Source organism: Felis catus, chromosome A3 (assembly GCF_018350175.1).
Source record: "Felis catus isolate Fca126 chromosome A3, F.catus_Fca126_mat1.0, whole genome shotgun sequence".
In the NCBI taxonomy this organism is placed as follows: domain Eukaryota; kingdom Metazoa; phylum Chordata; class Mammalia; order Carnivora; family Felidae; genus Felis; species Felis catus.
Window position 1 is genome coordinate 8,999,446 of NC_058370.1, and position 24,671 is coordinate 9,024,116.

At 45.7% G+C, this 24,671-nt stretch overlaps 1 protein-coding gene across 4 annotated transcripts in view; it reads right to left on the reverse strand.

Annotated features, from left to right (window-relative positions):
• The window catches only part of TSHZ2 (teashirt zinc finger homeobox 2), a 460,946-nt gene that overhangs the window by 134,349 nt on the left and 301,926 nt on the right, over positions 1–24,671 (reverse strand). For 2 of the 4 annotated variants that reach the window (XM_019826347.3, XM_006929653.5), the window contains exon 3: positions 19,167–22,768. The exons of the other annotated variants lie outside the window; for them this stretch is intronic. In XM_019826347.3, the coding sequence (XP_019681906.1) occupies positions 22,764–22,768 (5 nt within the window). In that variant the 3' untranslated portion in view covers positions 19,167–22,763. Of the gene's footprint in view, positions 1–19,166; positions 22,769–24,671 lie in introns of those variants that run through there. 4 annotated transcript variants of the gene reach the window in all.

The window sequence follows — 24,671 nt, forward strand, 5'->3', positions numbered from 1 at the left end:
GTTTTCTATGACTTACACATATTTAAAAGGATAAACCACCATCAACAATTCTCTGTGTGGACTTGACCAGTCTAATCCTTATCTTTGATTCTTTGGGATGCAGCAAACAGGCTAAATCTCCAACACGTCTTGCCCAAGACCTGGGAATTCAGACCGGCCGGGACCTTTCGAAACCGCGGCCTGGGCTATAAGAGTTTGTTTCACTCTGGGAGATTGGGCTGGAAAACTAGACAGTGCGGCATTTGGGGAATACTGGTGGCCTTTTCCTTGGACCGTTGCCTTCTGCTAAACACCACACTGCTTTCTTTCACTGTTATTAACCAAATAATGAGCCAGGGCTCTCGAGGGTACTCGCCTCTTGAAAGGCACTACTTGAAGCCAACGCTAAGCCCAAACACGGCAGCTTTAATGGTGGGATCGCAGGCAGCTCATTGTTTAGAAAGAGAAAAGGAACGATTCATTGTGATGACTTTCACCTGGAACAACTTCTCCTCGACTCTAACGTTATGAAAAAGATAGTAGGAAGCAAAGGAGCAGAGATCGGCAACATTTTTCTGTTAAAAGAAGAGAGTGAATAGTTCGGGCTTTGTGAGCCATACGGGCTCCTGTGCAACCACTTACCCCTGTAATTATAGCACAGAAGCAGCCACAGAAAATATGTAAACAACACAGGGGTGGCTGGATTTCAATAAAACTTTATTGAGGGATACGGAAACTTCAAGTTCCATTTTTATGCGTCATGGAACATTGTTCTTTTGTTTGGATTCTTTCGGGTTTTTTCCAACCATTGAAAAATGTACATTTATTCTTAACTCGTGGGTCTTGCAAAAAAAAAAAAAAGTGGCAAGCAGGATTCATGAGCCTGGGGGTCATGGCTCGCTGACCCTTACAGAGAATTCTGTTTCAGGGCAGACCTTGGGGTCAAGCAGAACCGGTTTCAAGACTTGGCCATCTTTGGATAAATGAGGCTTGGCGAGATGCTTAACCTCTGCAAGCCTCAATTACCCCCATCTGTAAAGTGGGACTAATGGTAGCATCTACTTCATGGTTATTTTGACGATCAGAGGAAATATACCCATAAAGTGCACAGCGAAGTATCTGGGACGTAGTAGGGACTCGATAAGTTCATGTGTTTGATAAATATTTATTGAGCAATCATTGTGGGACAGGTTGTGTATTTATAATGGTCCTTTGTCTCATTGAGTTTAAAATCTATGAGGCTCATGAAGACGGTTAGCTGCTGTTATTGTTAATAATGCTCGGGCTTTGCGAAAGAGAAGCGGAAATCGTAAATCATCCAATAATATTTTTTTAAGATTATTTATTTATTTTGAGAAAGAGAGAGAGAGAGAGAAGAGAGAGAATCCCAAGTAGAGTAGTGCACACCATAATGTGGTGCAACACAAGGGGCTTCAACCCACAGACCACAAGTTCATGACCTGAGCTGAAATCAAGAGGCAGATGTTTAACCGACTGAGCCACCGAGGCACCCTAATCATCCGATAACATAATGTGTTATTGCTATGTATTTTTTTGTTTGTTTGTTTTCAAAAACAGTTAAAACTCCCATGGCCGTCTGCTACATCACGGTCTTTCATGACCATTTGCAGGCACTAAAATGAAAGCTAAAGCACATTTCCCTCCTCTTACATCAGTGGTCTCGATGTCGATGCTGTCGGTCCCCGGACCAACAGCATCAACATCATTTGGGAACTTGTTAGGCGTTCTAATTCCCCAACACCATCCCAGACGCATTGAATCGCAGCCTGCAGTCTGTGTTTTAACAAACCATCAAGTGATTCTGATTCACATGGATTCGAGTTGGAGAATCGCTCATTGGTTTGGACGGACCATACACTCATTAACTTCTTCAAAGTCCCAGACCCGGGAGGTGACAGAGTCCACATTTGAGCAAAGATCTATACAGAACCTTAAATACCAGAACATAGCGGGTTCAAGGACAGGGTAAGGAGTCAGCCAGGACTGAGAGAAGGGTATGCGTGTACTCGCGTGCACGTGTGCACACGTGTGCGTGTGTTAGAGAAGTCTCCCCCACTGCCCTTCTCCTTCCGCGTTGTTTGTTCAGCCTCAAGTGTCTTAAACTTCTTTTCCAGTGCTTCCTGTCTCCTCGCTGGCAGGGGGGCTGGAGGGCAGAGGGAATGATCTGGCCCAGCAGGGAGGAGTCTTTGATCACTGACATGTTGGGGTCACTAGCACGTCGTGATAATGAAAAGCAGGAGAGCTTTTCATGGGTTTTGTTATTCTTCTGCAGACAATGTACTCTTTATTGCCTGTCCCCAGAGAGAGATCACTCCCACCACCTGCCTTGGTATGCTACTCTATCTGTATTAACCTCTCCGTGTGTCTATGTCCCTCTCCTATAAAATGGGCATTGTAAGACCTCATGGATGATTTTCACAGCCTCCTGTGTTTGGCTGCTTCTCTTACCCATGCCCACGTGGCATCTGTGGTGGCCGCGGCTGATTGCTGTCCAATATCCAGTCTTCCCTTTTCCCTTTAGGAATAAGGCCCCTTGAGTTTTAGCCAGGAACATGGACACCCGGCTAAAGACTACATTACCCAGCCTGCCCTCTAGGTAAGTATAACCACGTGACTAGGTCTGGCCAATGGGCTATGAGCAAAAGTGGGTGGCACGCTTAGAAGGAATGGACATGCTTTCCCTTTATCTCTGTCCCTCCTTTCTGCAGACTAGATGTAGATGTAATGGTGGGAGCTGAGCAGCCATTTTAGATCGCAGAATGAAAGCCATGTGTTGAGCGCGGCAGAGGGGTGACGTTAGCGAGGGACCAAGGTCCAATATGGTAGGTTTACACCATATTGGTGTAAATATGGGACTGCTTGGATGTGTATGGTTAAGGTAAGAGGGGCGCCTGGGTGGCGCAGTCGGTTAAGCGTCCGACTTCAGCCAGGTCACGATCTCGCGGTCCGTGGGTTCGAGCCCCGTGTCCGGCTCTGGGCTGATGGCTCGGAGCCTGGAGCCTGTTTCCGATTCTGTGTCTCCCTCTCTCTCTGCCCCTCCCCCGTTCATGCTCTGTCTCTGTCCCAAAAATAAATAAACGTTGAAAAAAAAATTTTTAAGGTAAGAGAGAAGTAGACTGTCTTATTTAAACCTCTGTTATATTAGGGACTTAAAAAAATAGCAAACAAAATTTGTTTCTTAACTAATGCATCGTTTTTTTTTTAAGTTTATTTATTTATTTTGAGAGAGAGAGAGAGCACAGGGGAGGGGCAGAGAGACAGGAAGAGAGAGAATCCCAAGCAGGCTCCATGCTGGCAGCTCAGAGCCTGGCATGGGGCTCCAACTCGTGACCGGTGAGATCATGACTTGAGCCAAAATTAAGAGTCAGACACTTAACCGACCCAGCCACCCAGGTGCCCCACGAATGTATCACTTTTTAAGGTGAGGCTTGATTGGTGTCGCCTCTCCTGTTCCCAACACCCCAGTGGAATGAACCTACCTCCTCTGTCATACCCTGCACTGGAGTCATTGATAAATTATTCAAACGGTAGGGCAAACCTGTGCTTAGGTGATCGGCACAGTGAGACCACCAAAAGGTACACAGAGGTAAAAAAATAGCAAAATGAATATAGTTCAGCGGTACTGATGAACTTAGCCAAAATGACATAATCAAAAAAATCTAGCTAGAATTTCTTTTATTTTCAGTGCATGCCTTTTTCTGATTGCTTTTAAACATAAGCTATAATTTGGAAATGCATTTGGGTGGAAGAAAAGGCATATAGAAACATTTTCAGTGCTTAGGATCCTCTAAAGATCTAATCTAACCTTCAAATTAGTTCCTCACAGCTCTGATTGCATTTCAGGGCAACCTTCCATCCTTCTTCCTCCGCTCCCTACCAAATAGGCTCAGGGTTCTTACCGGGATCTTTTTCCCTCAATAAATTCATCGTTATTATATACCTATTGTTATTCATGTTTCTATTCCCGTCTGGAACATGGTGCCCGGCACTTAAAAAATGTTATTAATACACTTAAGCCCTCGATGATGATTAGCTGGATGGACAGTGAAATTCACACGTATGCCTCTTTGTGGGTGGGGGAGGTTGGAAGGAAGAGTGGCCATTTTCCTTTCCGTTCCTCATTCGAAGGCTCAGAGAATCTGAATATTGTGCCCAAGGGTTATAGCCCTTAAGTGGCTATTGTAGTTTCAATATCACGCACATGTCTTCAGCCTGGCTCTTGTCATTCTGGCCTCGTTAGACTTGTCCATCTCCTTGAACTCACCACATCCCATTCTCTTCCAAAGGGCCTTGGCGGGTGCTATGCCTTCTGCCTTCTGCCTTCCTCCTCAACGCTTTCTTCCAAAGTTCTTTCACCCAACAGACCCATCTCCAGAGTTCAGCTTAAATATCACTTCCTCTGGGAAGCCTCCGCCAGCTTCTCATACTACGACGTCAGGTCTTATCGTGTAACATCCACCCTTTATACTTTTCCTTTGCAGCATACATTGCCATTGTAAATTGACTACTTATTTCTTTATTACCCATTTTCCGTGCTGGAATGTCAACTCCATAAGAGAAGGGCAGCGTCTGCCTTATTTGTTGCCTGAGCTAGCCTGGCACATAGAATATGCTGAGCAAATCTGCATAAATAAATGAATGAATGAACATCAGGACAGACAAAAGGAATCCACAATTTCTCCAAGAGGAGAAAGGAACCTATTTTCCCTTTGATAAAAAATCAAATAGAATATTGTAGTTGGGTAATTCGATTTGTTGGGTGAGCACTTTTGCAGAATTCTGATAACCACCAAAGGCAAGGGCAGCCATACAGAGAGTTCGGAAGGAGGTAACGCTTCCCTTCACAAGATTTGACTTTGACGCATCAGATGCCGAATCAAAACCCAGACACTATATGTGCTATATGTGTACAAGAGACAAGGATCGATTTGGAATCCGGTCCAAGAGAAGTATACAATTCAAAGTGTGGATTTGCTTCTTATTCCTTTCCCACAGGCAAAGTGCTATTTACCAAACCTATGCTACAAAAGGAAACGATTAAGTACATCGAGGCTAATTAATACTTTTGACATTGAAAGAAAACCTTTAGGCTTCTAATATATAGCGTGAAGATGTATTCAAGTGTTTATAGCGAGGGTCCAAACACGGTTGCCATTAATTCCTTCCCTTCCCCTACACGCACGAAATCTACTGGTCATGACATAGAGCTCTTTCCTCTTCCCTTGAATCTTCTTGAGTTGTGACTGGTTTGACCAGAAGTGATATTGTGCTAATTCTTGGGCTGCCTTTTAAAAACAACCTTTGCTTTCTCTTGCAGAGAGAAAAAGCAAAAAATCTAGGACTGGATTATGAATGATGAGACCGAATAGTAGGAGAGAAACCAGGCGGAGGGGCAAAAAGGCATTAGCCGTGTGAGCAAGGACTTCTTTGAACTCCGAGTCCAGACCAGCTACAGCTCGATGGGGAGTTGAGGGAACTCCCCGGGGTTGATACCCCACTGAGCATAAGTGCCTAGCAGAACCGCGCCTCAATTCCTGAACCACAGCATCGTGAAAAATAACACTGTTGCTTTAAGTTGCTTAATTTTTGGTTGATTCGTCACATGGCAAGAGAGAGCTGAAACGCGATATTCCAATTACTGAGGGCTCCCTTCCCTGATAGCCTCAACCTTAGTGGAATACAACTGAGAACTGATATATAAGGCAATATACAGCCCACGCACTCTGCTTCCGGCTCACTCACGACCTAGAGTCTCTGTGTTTATGCACAACGTCAACATGCTCGTTCATCTCATAGCAGAGTCAAAAATGGTACAAAAGTGTGCAAATTGGAATAGGTTTTGTGGATTTGAGAGACCGTTTTTGCTTGATCCTCTCACTTTTGGACAGTGGAACAGAGGCCACAAGAAGCTAAGTCACTTGTTCAGGTCGACGAAGTCAAAGACTGTATTAAAAACCAGAAAACAATCCCGGATTTCTGGCCATCCAAGGGAGACACTCTTTTCCCTTTACCTTCCTATTCCAGAAAAGAGACAAATTTTAATGGGCAAGGAAACAGAAGGATTTTTAGGTGCGATAAGAACCCTAACGGTTGAAATGGAAAGCTGGTAGGCACAGTCTCAAAAGCATGACAACACCCAGTTCCATTACGCTCTAGGGATCCAGAGGATCCCTTTATTTGAGCCCAGAGCAGCCCAATAGATGAGATTCATGACCGTGACCCTGAGTCAGAAAGCAAAGAGTTGATTATGTTTCTCACGTTCTACTTAAGGAGGTAGGGGAGTGTGTAAAGCACCCTCAGAAATATTCCTATGAAGAATGGTTAAAATAAACCTGTGATTTGATGGGCAAAGCGATAAGCTTCGGTTACGTGAAAAGTCACTTCCATGGAGAAGTGACTCCATAAGTGGTCCACGTCGAACAAATGAGGCATTGCTGCATTTGCAAAGCATATGGCAAGTATTCCAAGTCTTGGCCAGTCCGAAGGCTTCCACTAAATGAAAAATGAGTTTTACTTGTGTCTAAATCTGAGCTTAAGTGCACTCTCTAAAACCTTCCTGGGAATTTTTTGGACAGGTGTCTCTTTTCAAACAGCATAATATTTGGACATTACGTTTTAAATATGTGCAGATAAAAATGATATTCCAAATCTGTATTTCACTTCCAACCAGATGGGATAATAAGAGTGAGAGTTACCGAGAGACCGTCCTTCATGGAAAAGGAACAGAAATAAACCTAACCTCCTCCTAACCCCGCCTGGAGGTTTGTGGCTACGAGTTCTAGATGGATAATCCTGTTCCCCCAAATCTGAAGTGATTCAATGTGGTCGGAATAACATAAAATCTACTATCTTGTTTCCATACAGGGTAACAATCGTTTCCTTTTTAAAAACCTGGGGATCGAGGGAAAATATAAACAGATTTTGCCACCTGCAGACCCTCGGGGATGTGGAACAATGGCTCATTGGCGGAGTCCAGCTGCAGACCCGCTATGTTTCACCCACGCGCTGCTCGCAGAAGTATCCAAATTTGAATTCCTTTCACTGTGACTGAGCCATTGGTTTTATTTCATCCTGCTTCATTTCACTGTCTTGTCTTCTGCCTGCTCTTTTCCTTTTTCTTTTTCTTTTTTGAGAGAGAGAGAGAGAGAGAGAGAGAGCATGAGAGCGAGTGAACAGGGGAGGGGCAAAGAGAGAGGGAGAGAGAGAATCCCAAGCAGGCTCTGCACTGTCAGCACAGAGCCCGATACGGGGCTCGATCTCACGAACTGTCAGACCATGACCTGCACCGAGATCAAAAGTTGGACACTGAACCCACTGAGCCACCCAGGCGCTCCCTTGTCTACTCTTTTCATTTACACTGGGCCTGGCTTCTGTGATTTGAATTTTGACCCCAGACTTAGAACCCGAATTCTTTTTAGGGCAGGGAGGATAAAACAAACAAACAAACAAACAATTCATTGCCACCCAGGGTTTTGCAATGTTTCGGTTATGTGACATCCCATCAAAAGCCAGATATACTGATGGCAGACGGCCCGAACTGAGCAGGTTAGCAATTAATACAGGCGGCCACCATTACAATGGATCCACATTTGCTGGTATTTATGAGTGTTGGTGGTGATTGCATTCATGCCAAGGCACCTTCCTGCAGTCTCCTGGTCTGAGTAGGAATGTCTATAGCCCTGACCTTACTCTTTTATATATTCGGAGACATATGTATTGCATTTCCCAATATACTATATTTCCTTACTACAGGCTGGTCATTTGAGTGGAGTTGAATCATTCCTGATGAAATGTCTGTACAAGATTCATTCAAGTAAAACATTAACCTTTGCTCCATGAAGATAAGTCCAATGCTCATAAGGATGGGAGTCATTGGGGGCTGACAAGAGGACATCCCAACTTGGACAAGCAGGACACCTGTGATCAGGTCCTTTACAACGGTTCCAAAGACTGCGCATGTGTATCTGGGGATCTGATCGGCCAAGGCAAACATCCAAAGTCTGCAAACGTTCATCAAATGCCTACTGTGTTCCAAGTCTTGTGAAAATTTGTTTCATATATATTATCTCATTTAACCCTCACTAATCTAATCTAGTCACTAACCCAAGACTAATCTATTAGGACAGCATAAAGTTTCTGAAGCTTATTTCTAAAGCACAATGGAATAATCTTTGGAGGCCAGAGGAAGGCTTTGACATTCTTCATCCATGTTCTCTTTACTGTCAGGAATTTGTATTAAGTCACGATGGTTTGAATGCCCAGATTCTGAGTACAGACTTTCCGTTAGCCTGGCTGAATGATTTTTTTTTTTAAATTTTTTTTTCAACGTTTATTTATTTTTTTGGGGACAGAGAGAGACAGAGCATGAACGGGGGAGAGTCAGAGAGAGCGGGAGACACAGAATCGGAAACAGGCTCCAGGCTCTGAGCCATCAGCCCAGAGCCCGACGCGGGGCTCGAACTCCCGGACCGCGAGATCGTGACCTGGCTGAAGTCGGACGCTTAACCGACTGCACCACCCAGGCGCCCCAATGATTTTTAAACTTCAAGTTGCATCAGAGTTACAGTTCAAGGTAATGCGCAGTGTAGTAACACAAGGGCACTGAACTCTATGGCTTACGGGATTTTTAATCTGACTGTGGGCAATTTCCCTCTCGCAAGCTGCACTTGGCAGTCTGCACCTGTGAGGTACAATGCTGCACTGCCCTGTAGGTCTCACTTTCGGCTTTTTGCAAGGTGCATCTTGCTTTTTAGTAGTTCAGGCGATCACCTCAACACGTTGAGTGGTATACTCATTTACAGTAAAAATGAAATTTGCGCACGGTGGCCCACAGACTCAAGCTGGACCCCATGATCCCCGCCTCCCGGTGTCCGTGCCCTGATGCACTTCCCTCCTCGTGAGAGTTGGCAGGACCCGTGATTTGCTTTTAACCAATAGAATATGGCAAGGGTGATGGCATGTCACTCCCATGATAGGGGTGCATAGCTCCGTGACCTCCATCTTGCCAGAGACTCGCTCCCTCGCTAGCTTTGATGACGTAAACAGTCAGATTGGGGAATCCCACAGGACAAGGAATGGTGGGTGGCTTCTAGGAGCCGAGTGTGGCCCTCAGCCAACAGCCAGCAAGAAAACAAAGCCCTGTGGCCTAGAGCTATGGGGAAATGAATTCTGCCAACAACCCAAGGGAGAGACTCTTCCTTATTTGAGCCTCTAGGGAGATGCTACGGCCCTAGCCAACACCCAGATTATAACCTTGTGACTCAGCGGGCCTGTGCCTGGACTCCTGATGCTTAGATACTATGAGATAATACACATGCATTGTCTTCCATCAACAAATACACACATTCATCAGAATTTAATGACACATCTGAGACTATTCAAGGCCAAAAGTTGAGAACCTCTGGTCTAGTACGATAGTGACAGGGAAACTGAGGCCGAGTTAATGCATTTGTCCTGGCTCCTGTGTTCTAATTCTGCCTCTTGCACAGACTGTGTGATTCTGTAACTCTGTTTCCCTATTTATAGAAGGAAAAGTTGGGCTGGCTGACTTGCAAGGATAATTTAGTCTTTATGCAGATCTTCTGTCTCCTGAGCCCTTGGCCTGTTTCAAAACACGTTCTTTAGAATGCTTGTTTTAAAGGATTCTAGGTGGAGAAAATAATTCTGTGGTCAAATTCAGTTGGGGGATGCTGAGTTAAACAACACGTCTTAACAGATTTCTTTACCCGAGGACCTCTCAGAGCGATTAATTTGTTTATGCCCATTGGGAATGTCCAATAATGAAATGGAACCAACAGCATTTTCCAAACTTCTTTGATTTTGAACTCTCCCACTTTTGTCCCCTGAGTTTTGGGACTAGCGCTTCACCGAACACACTAAAGGAAGGTCCACAACCTCCCTTAAAATGCTCCAAACGCTCCTCTAGATGCGAAGAAGAATCCAATGGAAGAGAGTTCATATTCTTTCCATTTTCAAATGACTTGGGATGACGGGAAGTTTAGTGCCCTGAGGTCCAACAGACGACGTGACTGACTCTGCCTTGCAAAGGCCAGACAGACACTGGTCAAGGAGCCAGCAATAATAATATGGTGATGTCACTCTACAGGTAGCAATGCTAACGTGAGAGAGGTATGTGAAATATGCCAGAAATACACATCAAGCTAGTTGCCCCAGAGAATGAGATGTTTTCTTCTTATTTGTTTTTTGATTTTTTTTAAAATTTTTTTTTCAATGTTTTTTATTTATTTTTGGGACAGAGAGAGACAGAGCATGAACGGGGGAGGGGCAGAGAGAGAGGGAGACACAGAATCGGAAACAGGCTCCAGGCTCTGAGCCATCAGCCCAGAGCCCGACGCGGGGCTCGAACTCACGGACCGCGAGATCGTGACCTGGCTGAAGTCGGACGCTTAACCGACTGCGCCACCCAGGCGCCCCTGTTTTCTTCTTATTTGTAAACCACCCTCTCATGAACTGAAAGCTGTCTCCTCAATATTTTTCTAATGTGCAAGGACTTCTTCCCTCCCTCCCTCTTTGCCTCCTTTGTTCCTCCCTCCTTCCTTCTTTTCTCCTTCCCTTTCTTTTTCTTTCCTCTTTCCTTCCCCTTCTCTCCTTTTCCTTCCCACCTCCTCCTTCCCTTTTGCCAAATGCTTTCTTTTATTTGCTTTCAATGAAGAACTTTGCACACCTTGCTCTGGGATGGGAGTGGGGTGAGAGGGCAGGAGGGAGAATTAATGTCCTCAGATTCTCACATCTGGAGTCCAGAACCCACAGCGCCCTTGAAACACTTCTTGAAGTAGCCGAACAGCAACAGGACGGTCATTCTTTGAATAAATAGTAGGTTTTGAGCCCTCGGCTCAGAGCAATCATTTCCCGTGATTCCTGAGCTGCCTGGAGAATTTATGAAAAACAAGTGATTTGTATTTTGCTCTAGTAGCCATTTTGTGGGATGTTCTAAATGGTCTGCTCTGTCCCACCCATTGGTGAGCAAGCCTTGGTCTTCTCTTCGACCAGAGACCTGTCATGACCACCAGTCTTTTGCGCCGAGGTCTCGCTATTATAACCACACCCTCTCCTACTGCTGTCTCCCAGTGTGAGGCTTCCGGAATGGAATAATAATACATCTCAAGGCCAGACCCTGAAGCCCTCCCAGCTGCTGAAACATGGCCCTGATTTTTAACCTTGCCCAACAGCGCTCTTGAGTTTACCCACAGCCACGTGGCCTCGCTCTGATAATGGGATGTTTTCTAAGAGAAAAGCAGTAATGTCGAGCAGCAAGTTGGCAAAATAAAGGAGAATAAAACAGACATTATGAATAAAATATGTGGGCAGAAAAATATATAAATGATCTGGGGATGCTGACACACTAAAGTCTTTTTAACTGCCCTCCAGGCAAAATACATATTTTTCAAACTCGTAAGTTCTATACATTCGAGGAAAAAAAAAAAAAAAAAAAAAAGATCTCCCCGGGTGACCCAGGGCAGCTAGACATGCATTCGACATGGATCATTCCTAAGTGTCGTTGGCCTTTTGCTAGTACAACATCAATTTCCTGAGCCCTCTGCTTATTTTTGAGCTATACTCGTGGACACACACACATCACCAGTAAGACGCCCTGCTTTCCCCCCATTTAGAGGTTGACATCAGCTTTCAACACCGCAGAATTACCCTGCAAATCACTGGCCTCACGTATGCACAGACCGAGCGTGATCTCTGCGAGAGAACAAGGCCTGAAATCAACATTTTCCCGAACTTGCCCTTCTTAGGTCAAAGACAAAAGGCAAAAGCCAACAAGAGGCTTGAACGCTGTGTCTGTCTGTCTTCCCAGAGAACCTCAAATAGCCTTCTAAATGGAGATCAAACATGACTCCCCACTACATGTGTCATTTACTCTCTCTCTCTTTTTTTTTTCTTCCATCTGATAAATATTCATGATGCATCGGGCACTTTGCTAGGCTCTTGGCCAGATGAAGCGTCTGCCTTCGAGGCGCCCATTGTGTTGTGGGAGAGGCCATCTCTGCAGACACACAACTGTTAGGACGCGCTGTATTTAAGACCTATGATTAACGGCGATTTTCTCTTCCCTTCCCACCCTCTCTGTCCACTGAGAGAGGAAACATGGGTCATCTCTGGCCGCAAAGAGTCCGGGTTCTTCTCAACCAGTAGCACTCGGGGCGCCTGGGTGGCTCAAGTCGGTTAAGCCTCTGACTCTTGACTTCGGCTCAGGTTATGATCTCGCTGTTCCTGAGTTCGAGCCCCTCGTCGGGCTCTGTGCTCGTGGTGAGGAGCCTGCCTGGGATTCTCTCTCTGTGTCTCTCTGCCCCTCACCTCTTTCTGGCCCTCTCTCAAAGTAAATAAATAAATAAATTCTTTTTGGAAAAGTGAACAATTCCTACGTCCAGGCCTGCTCTTAGAGATTCCGGCTTCAGTGCGTTGGAAAAGCTCCCCAGGTGACACTCAAGTGCAACCAGGACTGAGACACAGTCTGTGGGCGATTAAGTACTAATGGCCTGGAGAAGGGGCGGAGGGGAGCCTGCAGGGTTCACACAGAGCTGCTATTGCGTGGTGGCCTTGGCCCCTAGAAGACCACCCAAGCGCGACCTTGTGGGTGGGGGGTTTTCTTGATGGCTCTACAGCTCAAAAAGGAGAGGGTCAGCTCTTTAGCGTTTGGGACCGAGACGGAAGAAGAGGCAGGGAAGGGAAGGTGGTAAGAGTTCGGGGTTCCAGAAGAGGTTTAGCAATCAGGCTGCAGCCTGGGAGGGGGCAGGGGCGGGGGGGGGGCGGGGCTCAGCAGCACCGGACTGGATTCTGGTAACTCCACGCGCCTCGGAGGGGTAACCTTCAGCCCCGCTTTGCTCGTGTGGCGGTAGGCGTGGCCGGGATTTCTCTGGTTTAGCCCTGAAAGTCCTGTGTCCTGGGAAACCTCGTAGTCCCGGACAAACCCAGTTTGTTGTTCACTCCATATAAATTGAGGGCGGTAATTACTACTTCTTAGGGTTGTCCTGAGGACAAACCTTTGTTATGTAAAATGCTTAGCGTGGTGCTTGGCAGAGTATCAGTATCCAATAAATGACAGCGATTATTATCAGTAGGTCTGGCATAAGGGAGGCTTTTTTCTTTTTTTTCTTTTGGGTTCTATTGAATGCAGCGAGCCCATGCAGTACCTGGCACACAGTAGGTACACAGTAAATATTAATAAAATGCACGCTTCTCTGAGCCACGGATTTCATTACCCAAATTAGAAAGCTTCTCCCTTCTTAATTACGAGGGCATGCTTTCAAACTGTTTAATGACATCTTGTTTTGTAGCCTGCTTAATAAATCTTTGCTGCCAACGCCAAGCTCCTTGTGTCGGCAAATCATCTAAATATTTAACTGATTTTTTTTTTTTCTCCCCAAGGTTTCTTGCAGACTCTTGGCATCGCGTGGCTGATAGGCAGAGAGAGTCAATCGCAAGAAATCAGCCACTTCCAATCTATAAATCTCGGGTCTTTCTTTCTCTGGTGTGGCTGGTCCTACCGGGTTGCTGGTGACTTCCTCACTTCGGGGGCTGGACTGTCCGCCTCATGTCCATCTAGGTGTGGCTGAGTACCCATTTCTGGCAAATGAGATGCTAATGGGATTCTTCCAAAGGGAGGAGGGGTGGTCCACAGAAGGGTCCCCTTTTCTGGCGGAGACGGGCGGAGGAGCTTGGTGGTGCCTTTCCCCGTGTTCTTGGCCTTGTGCACAGTTGCGACGCTCACAGAGCAAGGGTGGCTCCAAGCACGAGGCGAAGGCCATGAGAGCCACAGAGACCCTGAAGTTGGTGCCGCAGCAGACCCTTGGGACTGACTGCCTTGCTAAGTGACAAACAACAGCTTCTGTTGTTTAAGCCTCGTGAGGACGGGATCCTCTGCTACTTGGCGGCCAAACTCATGGCTATAGGGTGTCAATGTGACGTCCGGGGAGGAGCCAGAGCTCGAGATTAAACCCTGTTCGAGGTGAGACCTTTGAGGCATCCCCTTGGGGCCCACCCAAAGCCAGAGCCGAAAGTGTGGGAGCAGGCGGGGGGAGCTGATGGGGGCCTGAAATTTGCGAAGGAGTGTTTCTCAGGTGTCTGCTGGATCTTTTCTGTCTGCGGTGGTTTGGGGTGTCCCAGAGCAGGTGCTCGGCTACCCAGAAAGCCAAATGACCGTTGCACCAGGAAGGAAGGCAAGAAACGAAACTTCGTCATTCAAAACCGGAGCAGACTGTGGCCTTCTGGGGGGAGGGTGGGGGAGGCAGAGCCTAATTTGCACAGTGTCATCGCCTCCCTTTTTGTTACCCAGACGGAGGGGGCGGGGCAGAAACAAACAAGGTCCCGGAGGTGTTATCATGGGCATTGGAAAAAATTCACTAACATCTTTGCTTGTGTAAATACAGTTGAAGGCTGACTTTAGGTTTGGGGCCAAGAATGTTCTAGATCTGCAAAATGACGACAGAAGTCTGTTTTGTCTTGCTTTTTCCGCAGAGCAGGGAGATGGTGAGGAGCAGAAACAAGGCAAGAGGGACTTTTCAGTTATTTACAAATATCATACAGGTCCTGAGCAGGATGCTGTAATGGCATGGCTATATGTGTGATGCTTATAGGGAGCACTCCCCAGCGAAATATCACATTATTTGCTCTGATCACCTCCACCCTTGATTGAAAAACTGCAAGACTGTGTTGTTTGTCTTATAACATGTCGAGATGTAGGGAACAGGCAATCGTTCTGGAGAAAGCACTGTACTCACTTAGGTCAACACCAGGGACATGATGGTGGAGCTCACTACAAAGAGAAGCGAAAAGCAATACAGTAGGAGCAAAATTAATAACGGCAGGCATTTATTGAGCACTTACCGCACAGCAAGACTTATTCGAAGTGCTTAAAAGTTTACCCTATTTAATCCCAACCACAAGCCTATGAAGTAGGACCTGGTTCCCCCATTTCACAGATGGGGTAACCCGAGGGAGCACGGAGGTCGCTCAGCAGTTCCTTCTAGGCAATATGATTCCAGCATTTAGCTCTTCATCACGACCCCATATTGCCTCCCTATTGTAGCCGGAAGTGACAAAAATAAATTTTCTGGGAAACTCACGGGGATTTTAAGAGGGCTCTGGGTTTCCAGAGGGTGTGGAAGTCTGAGCGTTGCTCAGCTGACTGAAAAAAATGTCAATCGATTGACTACTTTAGGTAACAGCTGCCTGAGACTTGACTCAAGCTTTACGGAAAAACGCAGTTGGCCTCAGCGTTGGTTTAAACCATTTTCCAGTTTCGCTGTGGGAGATGAAAATATAAAACAGCTTCCAATTTTGCCTAAAATCAAATGAAGTCTTTTTAAAATTAAAAGATGGGTTTTAAGGGAAATATTTGTCTACCGAAACACGGCTTCTGTAATTAAGCAATTAAGCCTCAACAAGACAGACCTCATCATTGCTTAAAGGTCATTTAAAATTCAAAGAGGACGCACAACTCAGCCAAGGGCGGTAAATCAGCCCTTCTCTGTGGGTCTCTAAAGGTCTGAATTTTCTTCAACCGCACGTGCAGGTTTAGGTATTTAAATATTTGGGCTGTCGCCTAGGTATGCCCAAGAAAAAGAAATCTTTGTTGCGTCTTTTGGCTAATCAAAACGCAGCCCTGCATTTGACGATGATTATTTTATAAGTAAGGTACATGTCGTAGGGGGGATGGAAGAACAGGAAACGTTCTGGCTACCTCTTTCCACTGCAGTGGCCGGGCACCATTTGCTTCTGACTCTACCACCACCGCCTGGGTGTGGAGGGTGTGGTTTCCAATAATGACATTGCTGCTATTTTGAGTAATGAGATGGGGTTCCTCACAGCAAGAGGTAGATTTTACTGGGCTCATTTAAATTTTATGGAAATGAGTATTTATTAGTTGACATCCAACTGAAGCCCATCTCGAAGGTTTGCCTTTCTTAGCGGCTAAGGGATGGTGTCTCTAAAGGATTAGTCTCCTTACTCCTTTCTTGCTAATATGGCACTGTCTCCACTTAGTTGCCAGTGGGGCTGATGTTTTCCTGGGGCCTAATCCTAGGAAAGGTGAAGAGGGACTTGGGAGACACCAGTAACATCCACTCTCCCACCCAGCACCCCAGCACTGTTGGAAAGACAATGACTTAGCCGTTGAGGCAGCAAAGACCATTTATTTTCAAGGATTGTGTTTGCCACGGGATGAGACAGACCGACTTTCCTCCAATTTTTTTGCATTCGCCAAACAATAGTAATTAGTCATGAAAGAAGTTCTAAGAACCTGATTTTTTTTTATATCTATTGAGAGAGAGAGGGAGAAAGAGAGAGCGAGAGAAAGAAAGTGTGCACAAGTGGGGGGAAGGGCAGAGAGAGAGAGACAGAGAGAGAGAATCCCAAGCAGGTTCTGCACTGTCATTGCAGAGCCCGATGTGGGTTTCAAACCCATGAACTGTGAGGTCATGACCTGGGCTGAAATCAGGAGTCGGATGCTTAGCAGACTGAACCACCCAGGCATCCCAAAACCGGATTCTGTAGAGACCAAGATGGGTCTTGGAACCATCTAGATTATTGTAGAGAATTTCGCAAGGCTCTTCTCTCCTCCTGGCAATTTCCGCACAATCTCCGCAGCGCTTTGCCATCATCAGGCAAAAACCAAGCGTGGGGGGCTTCCCCGCGTGTTTCTGCTGTCCTCCTTCCCCTCAATAATGTTTACAAATCGAAGACACGGCTGAAACGTGGCACTGTCATCCGTCACTTGCATCACACAGAATGGCAGGTAAACAGGAAAATCTGGACTGGCCCGGAGAATGAGCCAACACACATAAATTACAAATAAAAAAAAAAAGATTAACAGACACCAATCTGCTCCCCAGCACCATTTGCCAGCATTGAAATCTCTATGGTAACTGAACTCCTCCCGGCCTCCCTGGGTAGTCAACCAGTGGATTTTCTCCCCCTTTTCCTTTTGAAGGAAAAGTTCTCAAAACCGACTTAAATATTATGATAGGTCTCATCTCCGAGTACTAAATGAGAGACGGATTCGTGTTGGCTGGGGGGTGCCTTTTCAAACGTATACTTTTCTTCCCTCAAATGGCACCGCCACAAAGGTGTGTTTTCTCCTAATAAAAGGTTCTTCTTAAAAAAAAAATCTGGATGTTGGGGGTTGAAAGTGACACTGCTTTTCGGGATGACTGGATGAAACTTGCCAAGCAACTAAGGAATGATGGGAAGGGAAGGGGCACCCTCTGAACAGAACACCGCTTTTTTTTTTTTTTTTTAATTTTTTTTTTCAACGTTTATTTATTTTTGGGACAGAGAGAGACAGAGCATGAACGGGGGAGGGGCAGAGAGAGAGGGAGACACACAGAATCGGAAACAGGCTCCAGGCTCTGAGCCATTAGCCCAGAGCCCGACGCGGGGCTCGAACTCATGGACCGCGAGATCGTGACCTGGCTGAAGTCGGACGCTCAACCGACTGCCCCACCCAGGCGCCCCCAGAACATCGCTTTTTGCAAACGCTTATCTGTTGTTTGTGAGGTGCCATCGGCTCTCTCGTACGGTCCTGTCTCTCTGGCACTCGGCTGAGCTGTCCTACAGGTATAAACATTCAAGCCTCTGTTTTACCTGGGGGATGGGCAGAGACTAGCATTTATTGAGAATTTACTACTGCATCCTGAGAATATCATTACTGAATGTAAAAAGAAAAGATTTTATTTGTAAGTAATCTCTCCACCCAGCGTGGGGCTCGAACTCACAAAATCGAGATCGAGTCGAGTGTTCCATCGACCGAGCCAGTCAGGTGCCCCTATTGTTACCGATCTTTTTTTTTTTTTTTTTTTTTTTTTTTTAAGTAGGCTTTATGCCCAGAGCAGAGCCCAACATGGGGCTTGAACTCATGACCCTGGGATCAAGACCTGAGCTGGGATCAAGAGACAAATGTTTGACTGACTGAGCCACCCAGGCACCGCATCGTTACTGAATTTTTAATATTCCTGGGAAACCAGCAGGATAGGTATTTTTTAATCTTCATTTTATAGCTGAGGAAAATAAGACTCAGAGAGGGTAAGGGGCCTGCTGAAGGTCATACAGTCATTGACAAAGAATTTGAAATCGGTCTCATTGATTTTGAAGTGCATATTCCATCGGCTATGTGGCATTGTTTCTGATATTTACTTCTTTTTCTCTTGGGAATCACTGTCTACGGTTCCTGGTACCCTTAGGGCTGTGTCATCCACAAAAACAAATCCACTATGCCTTCCTCCCGGGATATAATGAGGACAAATGCCTACTCTTGACCCCTTCTCTCCTTGTCTTTTTTGCAAATCCCCAAGGAGAACTGGCTTATGGTTTCAGCCATTAGACTCTCAGCCGCGTACTTGAAATTAGAATGTTTGCCCAGCTAATGACGTTGACTGACGTGTTGAGCTGATTTGAGGCTAATTATGTTCATTCACTCACCAAAATCATACCGACACAGGCAGGTGCCACTCATTTTAAGAGAAAAAGAAGACGGGGCCTGGGGGGGGGGGATAACTCGTATCTTACATAGGAAGGATCAAAAAATAGGAAGTTTCAGATTAAAGAAAGAGAGAAGAAGAAAAAAAGAAAGAAAACAGGAACACTTCAAATCTTTTGTCAAGAAAATCTCTTCCAGGTGAGCATCAAACGTTGCCTTTCTCAAGAAGTTTGAGTAACTGCCATTAGGGTAAGAAAATGAAAAGGCACTCGAACAGAACAAGATGTCCTGAGTGATTTTATGATATTTCTGACCTTAAAAGGCCTACATTGGGAGGTAAGTGCTTTAGTGATTTTGCGGATCCTGAATCGGTACTGACTTGAAGGCCTCTTAAACACAACCTGAGGTTTGACATTTGCTATGCCTTTTTCCCACCCCCCCCCCCAAAGATCATTATGAAACAATGCCATAGAATCTTCCAAAATGTGCAAGTCTGGGGGAAGGTACTAAAAACAGGTAGTGAGGGTTCGCTGGGGGCTGCAATTAATGAAAATCTGAAAATTGCTGGCTTTGTTGTCGAGAGAAATACACACTTGATTCGCAAGAGTCTTTGGCACGTCTGTGTGTGTGGCTGGGTTGCAGCCATCCTCCCCTGGCAGGGAATTAGATGAACAGCACAGAGGAAGTAAAGAAGATAAACCCTGGAGAGGAAAACACGCTTGAGTTTCATTTTTAAATTCTATTTTATTTTACTTTTTAAGTTTTCCAAGTTTTCAAGAATAAAAATAAGCAATCACGTCGGGCAACGTGTCATTGTCTGATGAGCTCGGTAGATCGTTGAGAAGCCGGTGAACTCTAGAATCTGGGGATTATGGTGCAAGGATTAAGTTGTCCAAGGACGAACTCTCAAATTGTAGTCGCTTAATTGAATCCTCCGATGTTTACCAGCAAATAAGGACATGCGGCCAAAATTCAAGCTTCGGTGTTGAGAGCTTGCTTGCTGCATTGAGCCAAAGGCCAAAGACGGCTTCTCCTAAGTTGAGTTTTTTAAAGGGAATCAGATCCACAATATCTATGTGGGATATATTTTTATGTGGGATTTGCGTATAATAGTTATATAGAACCTAATGCCTTATGTGGAAAGCCAAGGAGTCATTACAATTTTTTTTTGTTTTGATAGAGAAAGAGAGACAGAGAATGGGCGGGGGTTGGGGCAGAGGAAGGGGGAACAAGGGATCCGAAGTGGGCTCTGTCTGCATTGACAGCAGAGAGCCTGATGCAGGGCTCGAACTCATGAACCGTGAGATCATGACCTGAGCCGAAGCTGGATGCTTAACCGGCTGAGCCACCAGGCGTCCTATAACTTAAGGGGAAATAGCAGTTCAAGTCAGTGGACGTAAGATCTTGAGAGGTGGGATTTGAATTCTTTGATTAGCTGCTTTCACTTTTGCTTGATCCCATTAGTGTGACTATTTCAAGGTGAGTTCAAACACTGCAGTTGTATCATAAAATAGGGCATGGCGGATCTCTTTAAGAGACCAGATGGGGTACAGGTAGCTGTCCATCGTCTTTTCAGTTGGGGTCTTGCCCAGGAATAAGTTGATGCCCAGGCTCCACACTTCCTTGCCCACCCCGGAAGTTCACAGGTGTTAGGAGACTCTTAGAGCCTGTTTATAAGCCAGAAACTGACTCCCACAAAGTCTCTAGGGATATATAGGCTCTCATCTTGACAAAGGCTCATCATGCACGTCTCAAGAATGAGACAAAAGTTGGGGCGCCTGGGTGAGCGTCCGACTTCGGCTCAGGTCAGGTCACGATCTCATGGTTCGTGGGTTCGAGCCCCACGTTGGGCTCTGTGCTGATGGCTTGGAGCCTGGAGCCTGCTTCGGATTCTGTGTCTCCCTCTCTCTCTGCCCCTGCCCCGCTCACACGCCGTCTCTCTCTCAAAAATAAATGAACATTAAACAAGAAAATTAGAAAAAAAAAAAGACGAAGGAGACAAAAGTAAGTGCTGGACAGGAGCAATCCTTTTTAAGGACTAAAATACGCAATTTGTTTATTTGGCGTTAAGCAGAGAGAGGCTGGATTCTGAGCTGCATTACTCCACTGTTCTCCTCACTCAGTAGTGTCTGGACGTTAGTCCGAGGCCTTCTCCCTGGGGCTCACACCTCTTGACAGCCTCCCTCCCTGTTGCCTCCCTCTGGGCAGCCTGCATGACCCTGTACTCAGATGTCTGCCCCGCTCTCAACCTCACCCTCTTCACCCCAACTCTTGCCCCATTTTCTGTTTCCCCAGCAAGCCAAGCCCTTTCTTGTACCAAAAACCTGCTTTTGGGGTGCCTGGGTGGCTCAGTCGGTTAGGCGTCCGACTTCGGCCCAGGTCATGATCTCACCGTCCGTGACTTCAAGCCCCACGTCGGGCTCTGTGCTGACAGCTCGGAGCCTGGATCCTGCTTCCGATTCTGTGTCTCCCTCTCTCTCTGCCCCTCCCCAGCTCGTGCTCTGTCTCTCTCTGTCTCTGTCAAAAATAAATAAACTTAAAAAAAAAAAAAAGAAACCTGGTTTTGCCTTTGCCTGCCACATTCCTTCCCCAGATCTCTGAAGCTAGTGCTTTCTAATTGCTTATGTCTCAGCCAAAGTCTCACCTCTTCAGATGCTCCCTTGATGACCCTATGAAGGCAGCCACACCCGAATCCATGCCACTTACTAATTCCCGATCATGGCGATGCCTGACATCCTTCACGGCACCCCCAGAAACGATCTTGTGTTTTTTTGTTCGTGTGTTGCTTTTTCTGCCTCTTTCCTCTAGAACGTAAGGACCGTGAGAGCTCAATTTTGTTTACTTTTGGTGTCCTGCTGCACAGCAGAGTACCCGGCATATGGTGGGTTCTCAAAAAAACAACCCCCAAAAACCCTTGTCTCTCTGAATGTATAAAAGATCTCTTTATTGGAAGAAAAGGGGGTGAGGTTGCAGATTTGGGGTTGTGAACGACACTCGAAGGAGGAAGATCACGCATGATATGACTGTGGTGGCAAGAGGCTGGAGAAACAGAGCCCGAGCCCCATTCACCTAAGACATTCCTTTATGGCTACATGATTTCTCCAACTTGCCTATCTTGGAAGAAAAGAATAAGAATTAGGGTTAACGTTTTGTGCAAGGTCATTGCCGATCCTCTCATATAGGTAAGAAGCCATTAAATTCTACAGTAGACGATCCAGGGTTGATGGATGTTTAAATAGGTCACATGATAATTCCAAACAATATTTAGTGTTTTCAGTGTGTCGGGCACAGATCTGATGAGAACATTTACCCCACACAACAGCCTTAGGGAGTAGATCCTGTTTCTGTCTCTGTTTGATAGGTGAGTGAACAGGGGCTTGGATAAGTTCCGTCTGGCTCAAGGGACACAGTTAATAAGTAATGGAATCTAGGTTCAAACTCAGTTATTGAAACTGGGACTCCTTGGCAATGAGTTGCCCAAATAATACTGTGGTCAACAGATTGGAGATCGTATCAAGGTTCCGTGGCTTTTTTCATTGAATTATTTTGCCCTAAAGTTTCTGGATTTGAGGTTTTCATCATTCACCGTGAATTTATTTCCTGACATCATTCCTATTTTTTTTTACTAATTTTTTTTTAACCTTTATTCATTTTTGAAAGACAGAGAGAGACAGAGTGCAAACGGGGGAGGGCCAGAGAGAGAGGAAGACACAGACTCGGAAGCAGGCTCCAGGCTCCGAGCTCTCAGCACACAGACCGACGCAGGGCTGTAACTCATGGACCGCAAGATCATGACCTGAGCCGAAGTCGGACGCTTAACCGACAGAGCCACCCAAGCACCCCAACTATTGCTGTTTCTTGAAGTACACTGAATTCTATTGTACTGGGAGGAGATTATAAGAACATGGTAACTCTTGAGATAAGTTGATACAAACTGCCAGTATCGCTAAATCATTAGGGGTCATAGGACGGGGTGTTATAGAGGGGATGTTAATGTCACATGCCTTTTTCTGTCTTGGAGTTGTCTGGAGTTGTCCCAAATGGATTGGGAATCGAAGACCCCGCATTTCCTTTGAGTGAATCACTTCCTCTCCGTGCTGTATTTTTCTCATATGTCTAAGAAGCAGACGCTGAAGTCCGTTTTGCAGTGGGGTCCCCGGCCTTGCGGAAATTCTCATTTACTTTGCTTGGGGGAAACATCCAAAACTTGCACTTTCCTTGAACAGGGAAGACAGAAGAGTTGTATGTCTGTGTTGGTATCGCTGTAGCCTTAACCTTGGGCCAGGAAGATAAAGGAATATCTAGGAAGATGGCTTTCACCTTAGACTGTGGAAGAACAGAACAAACCCGAGTTATGATAAAGGGCAAAGGTAGTTCAGAGCCCAAGTTTTCAGAAACAGGGAGTGTGGGAGGGAAGGACTGGAGAGGAGGTTTCCCTGGAAGTGCTAACCCAGTGGCCCCGTTGTTTCTAGAGCTCCTCGCCCCACTGGGGGTACTGATCCATGTGGGAGATAACGACCCAGTGCTTCATTGGAAAGAGCTTAATTCTTAAATACTGCAGGCACATCGCATGTTGGGCGACGATGCTATCTGATAGGTTGTAGTCTTTTAATCATAAAACTTTACAGCAACCAAACTACATGATCACACCATTCCTATAACATACACTGACGTCTGATCTTTTCCTTGAGTCCGGAGGTGGGCTGCTCAGCATGGGGAGGCCTTGAGCCAATTCCAAATTCCCCAACGAGACATCAATCTCTCGACTTCAGAGGAGATGTGAACCCAGACCTCGATCTGAAGAACTTAGGAAGAAAGCGGACCATTTTTTTTTTTTTTTTTTTTTTAATTTGGAGAGGGGACATCTGGATAATGAGAACTGGCTTGAGAGGAGAATCAGTCCTCAAGAATAATATCCATCAAACTACTCGGAGTTTTTTTTGCAGTCACCACAGAACGGGGTGGGAATGAATCCTGCAGCCCCATGATAACTTAAGTGTGGGGTGCCTAACAGCATTGGGGGTGTGTGAGAAGCCTTAGGAGGTGCATCAAGTCAGCAATAAAAACCAGAAATATGGAAGGCAGCCCTGTTTTAGATTTTCTTCTAATTCCTTCCTGAGAAGAAAGTCTCAGTTCAAGTCTCAAGTTCAAGGATTTAACCCCTCACTAACACTTTCTAACCTTTATCACAGCAAAGGCTGAACAGAGCTCAGCTTCAAGACTTAGGCAGGCGTCAGGGTCCGGGCAGATGTCAGATGTAACAACATTGTTTAGTTGTCTTTCTGTCTGTCTATCTACTTTTTTTTTTTTTTTCTTTTTTTGCCATTAGCTCCTTGTTTGGGCAAGTGATATGGGTTTTCAGTTGAGGCTAGTGCTTAATTAAATCTCCTCTTGGGGAGCCTGGGTGGCTCAGTCGGTTGAGCTTCCGACTTCGGCTCAGATCACGATCTCATGGTCTGTGAGTTCGAGCCCTGTGTTGGGCTCTGTGATGATGGCTCCGAGCCTGGATGGAGCCTGCTTTGGATTCTGTGCCTCCCTCTCTCTCTGACCCTCCCCCATTCATGCTCTGTCTCTGTCTCAAAAGTAAAATAAAACATTAAAAAAAATTTTTTTATATCTCCTCTATAATAAAAGTGTGTACCTAAGCAAATAAGAGCCCATATGCAGATATGGCAAAAAGTATGAATTTCTGTTGAGTGAAGTTAGGGAAACACTGCTTTATGATGATAATAGCTCACACACTCTTTTTTCTTTAGTGTCAGCCAGGATACATTGTAAACCCTTAATATATGTATTAACTCACTGAACTTTCTTGACTACACCTCGATGTAGGTCTATTTATTTATTTATTTATTTATTTTAAGTTTACTTATTTATTCTGAGAGAGAGACAGCCTGAGTGGGGGAGGGGCAGAGAGAGGAGGTGGGAAGAGAGAGAGAGAGAGAGAGAGAGAGAATCCCAAGCAGGTTCTGTGCTGTCCGTGCAGAACCCAAAGTGGGGCTTGAACCTATGAACCATGAGATCACGATCTGAGCCAAAAGAGTGAGACACTTACCGACTGAACAACCTAGGCCCCCTGATGTAGGTCTTATTAATTATTATGCACGTTCTTATGGGAAAAACAGAGACACCGAGAGCCTACGTAGTTTACCCAGGACTCACGCCCAGCGGGATGCAGGGGCAAGACGTAGTCTGGAGGATTTTGAATGGCAGAACACAACACGTTCAT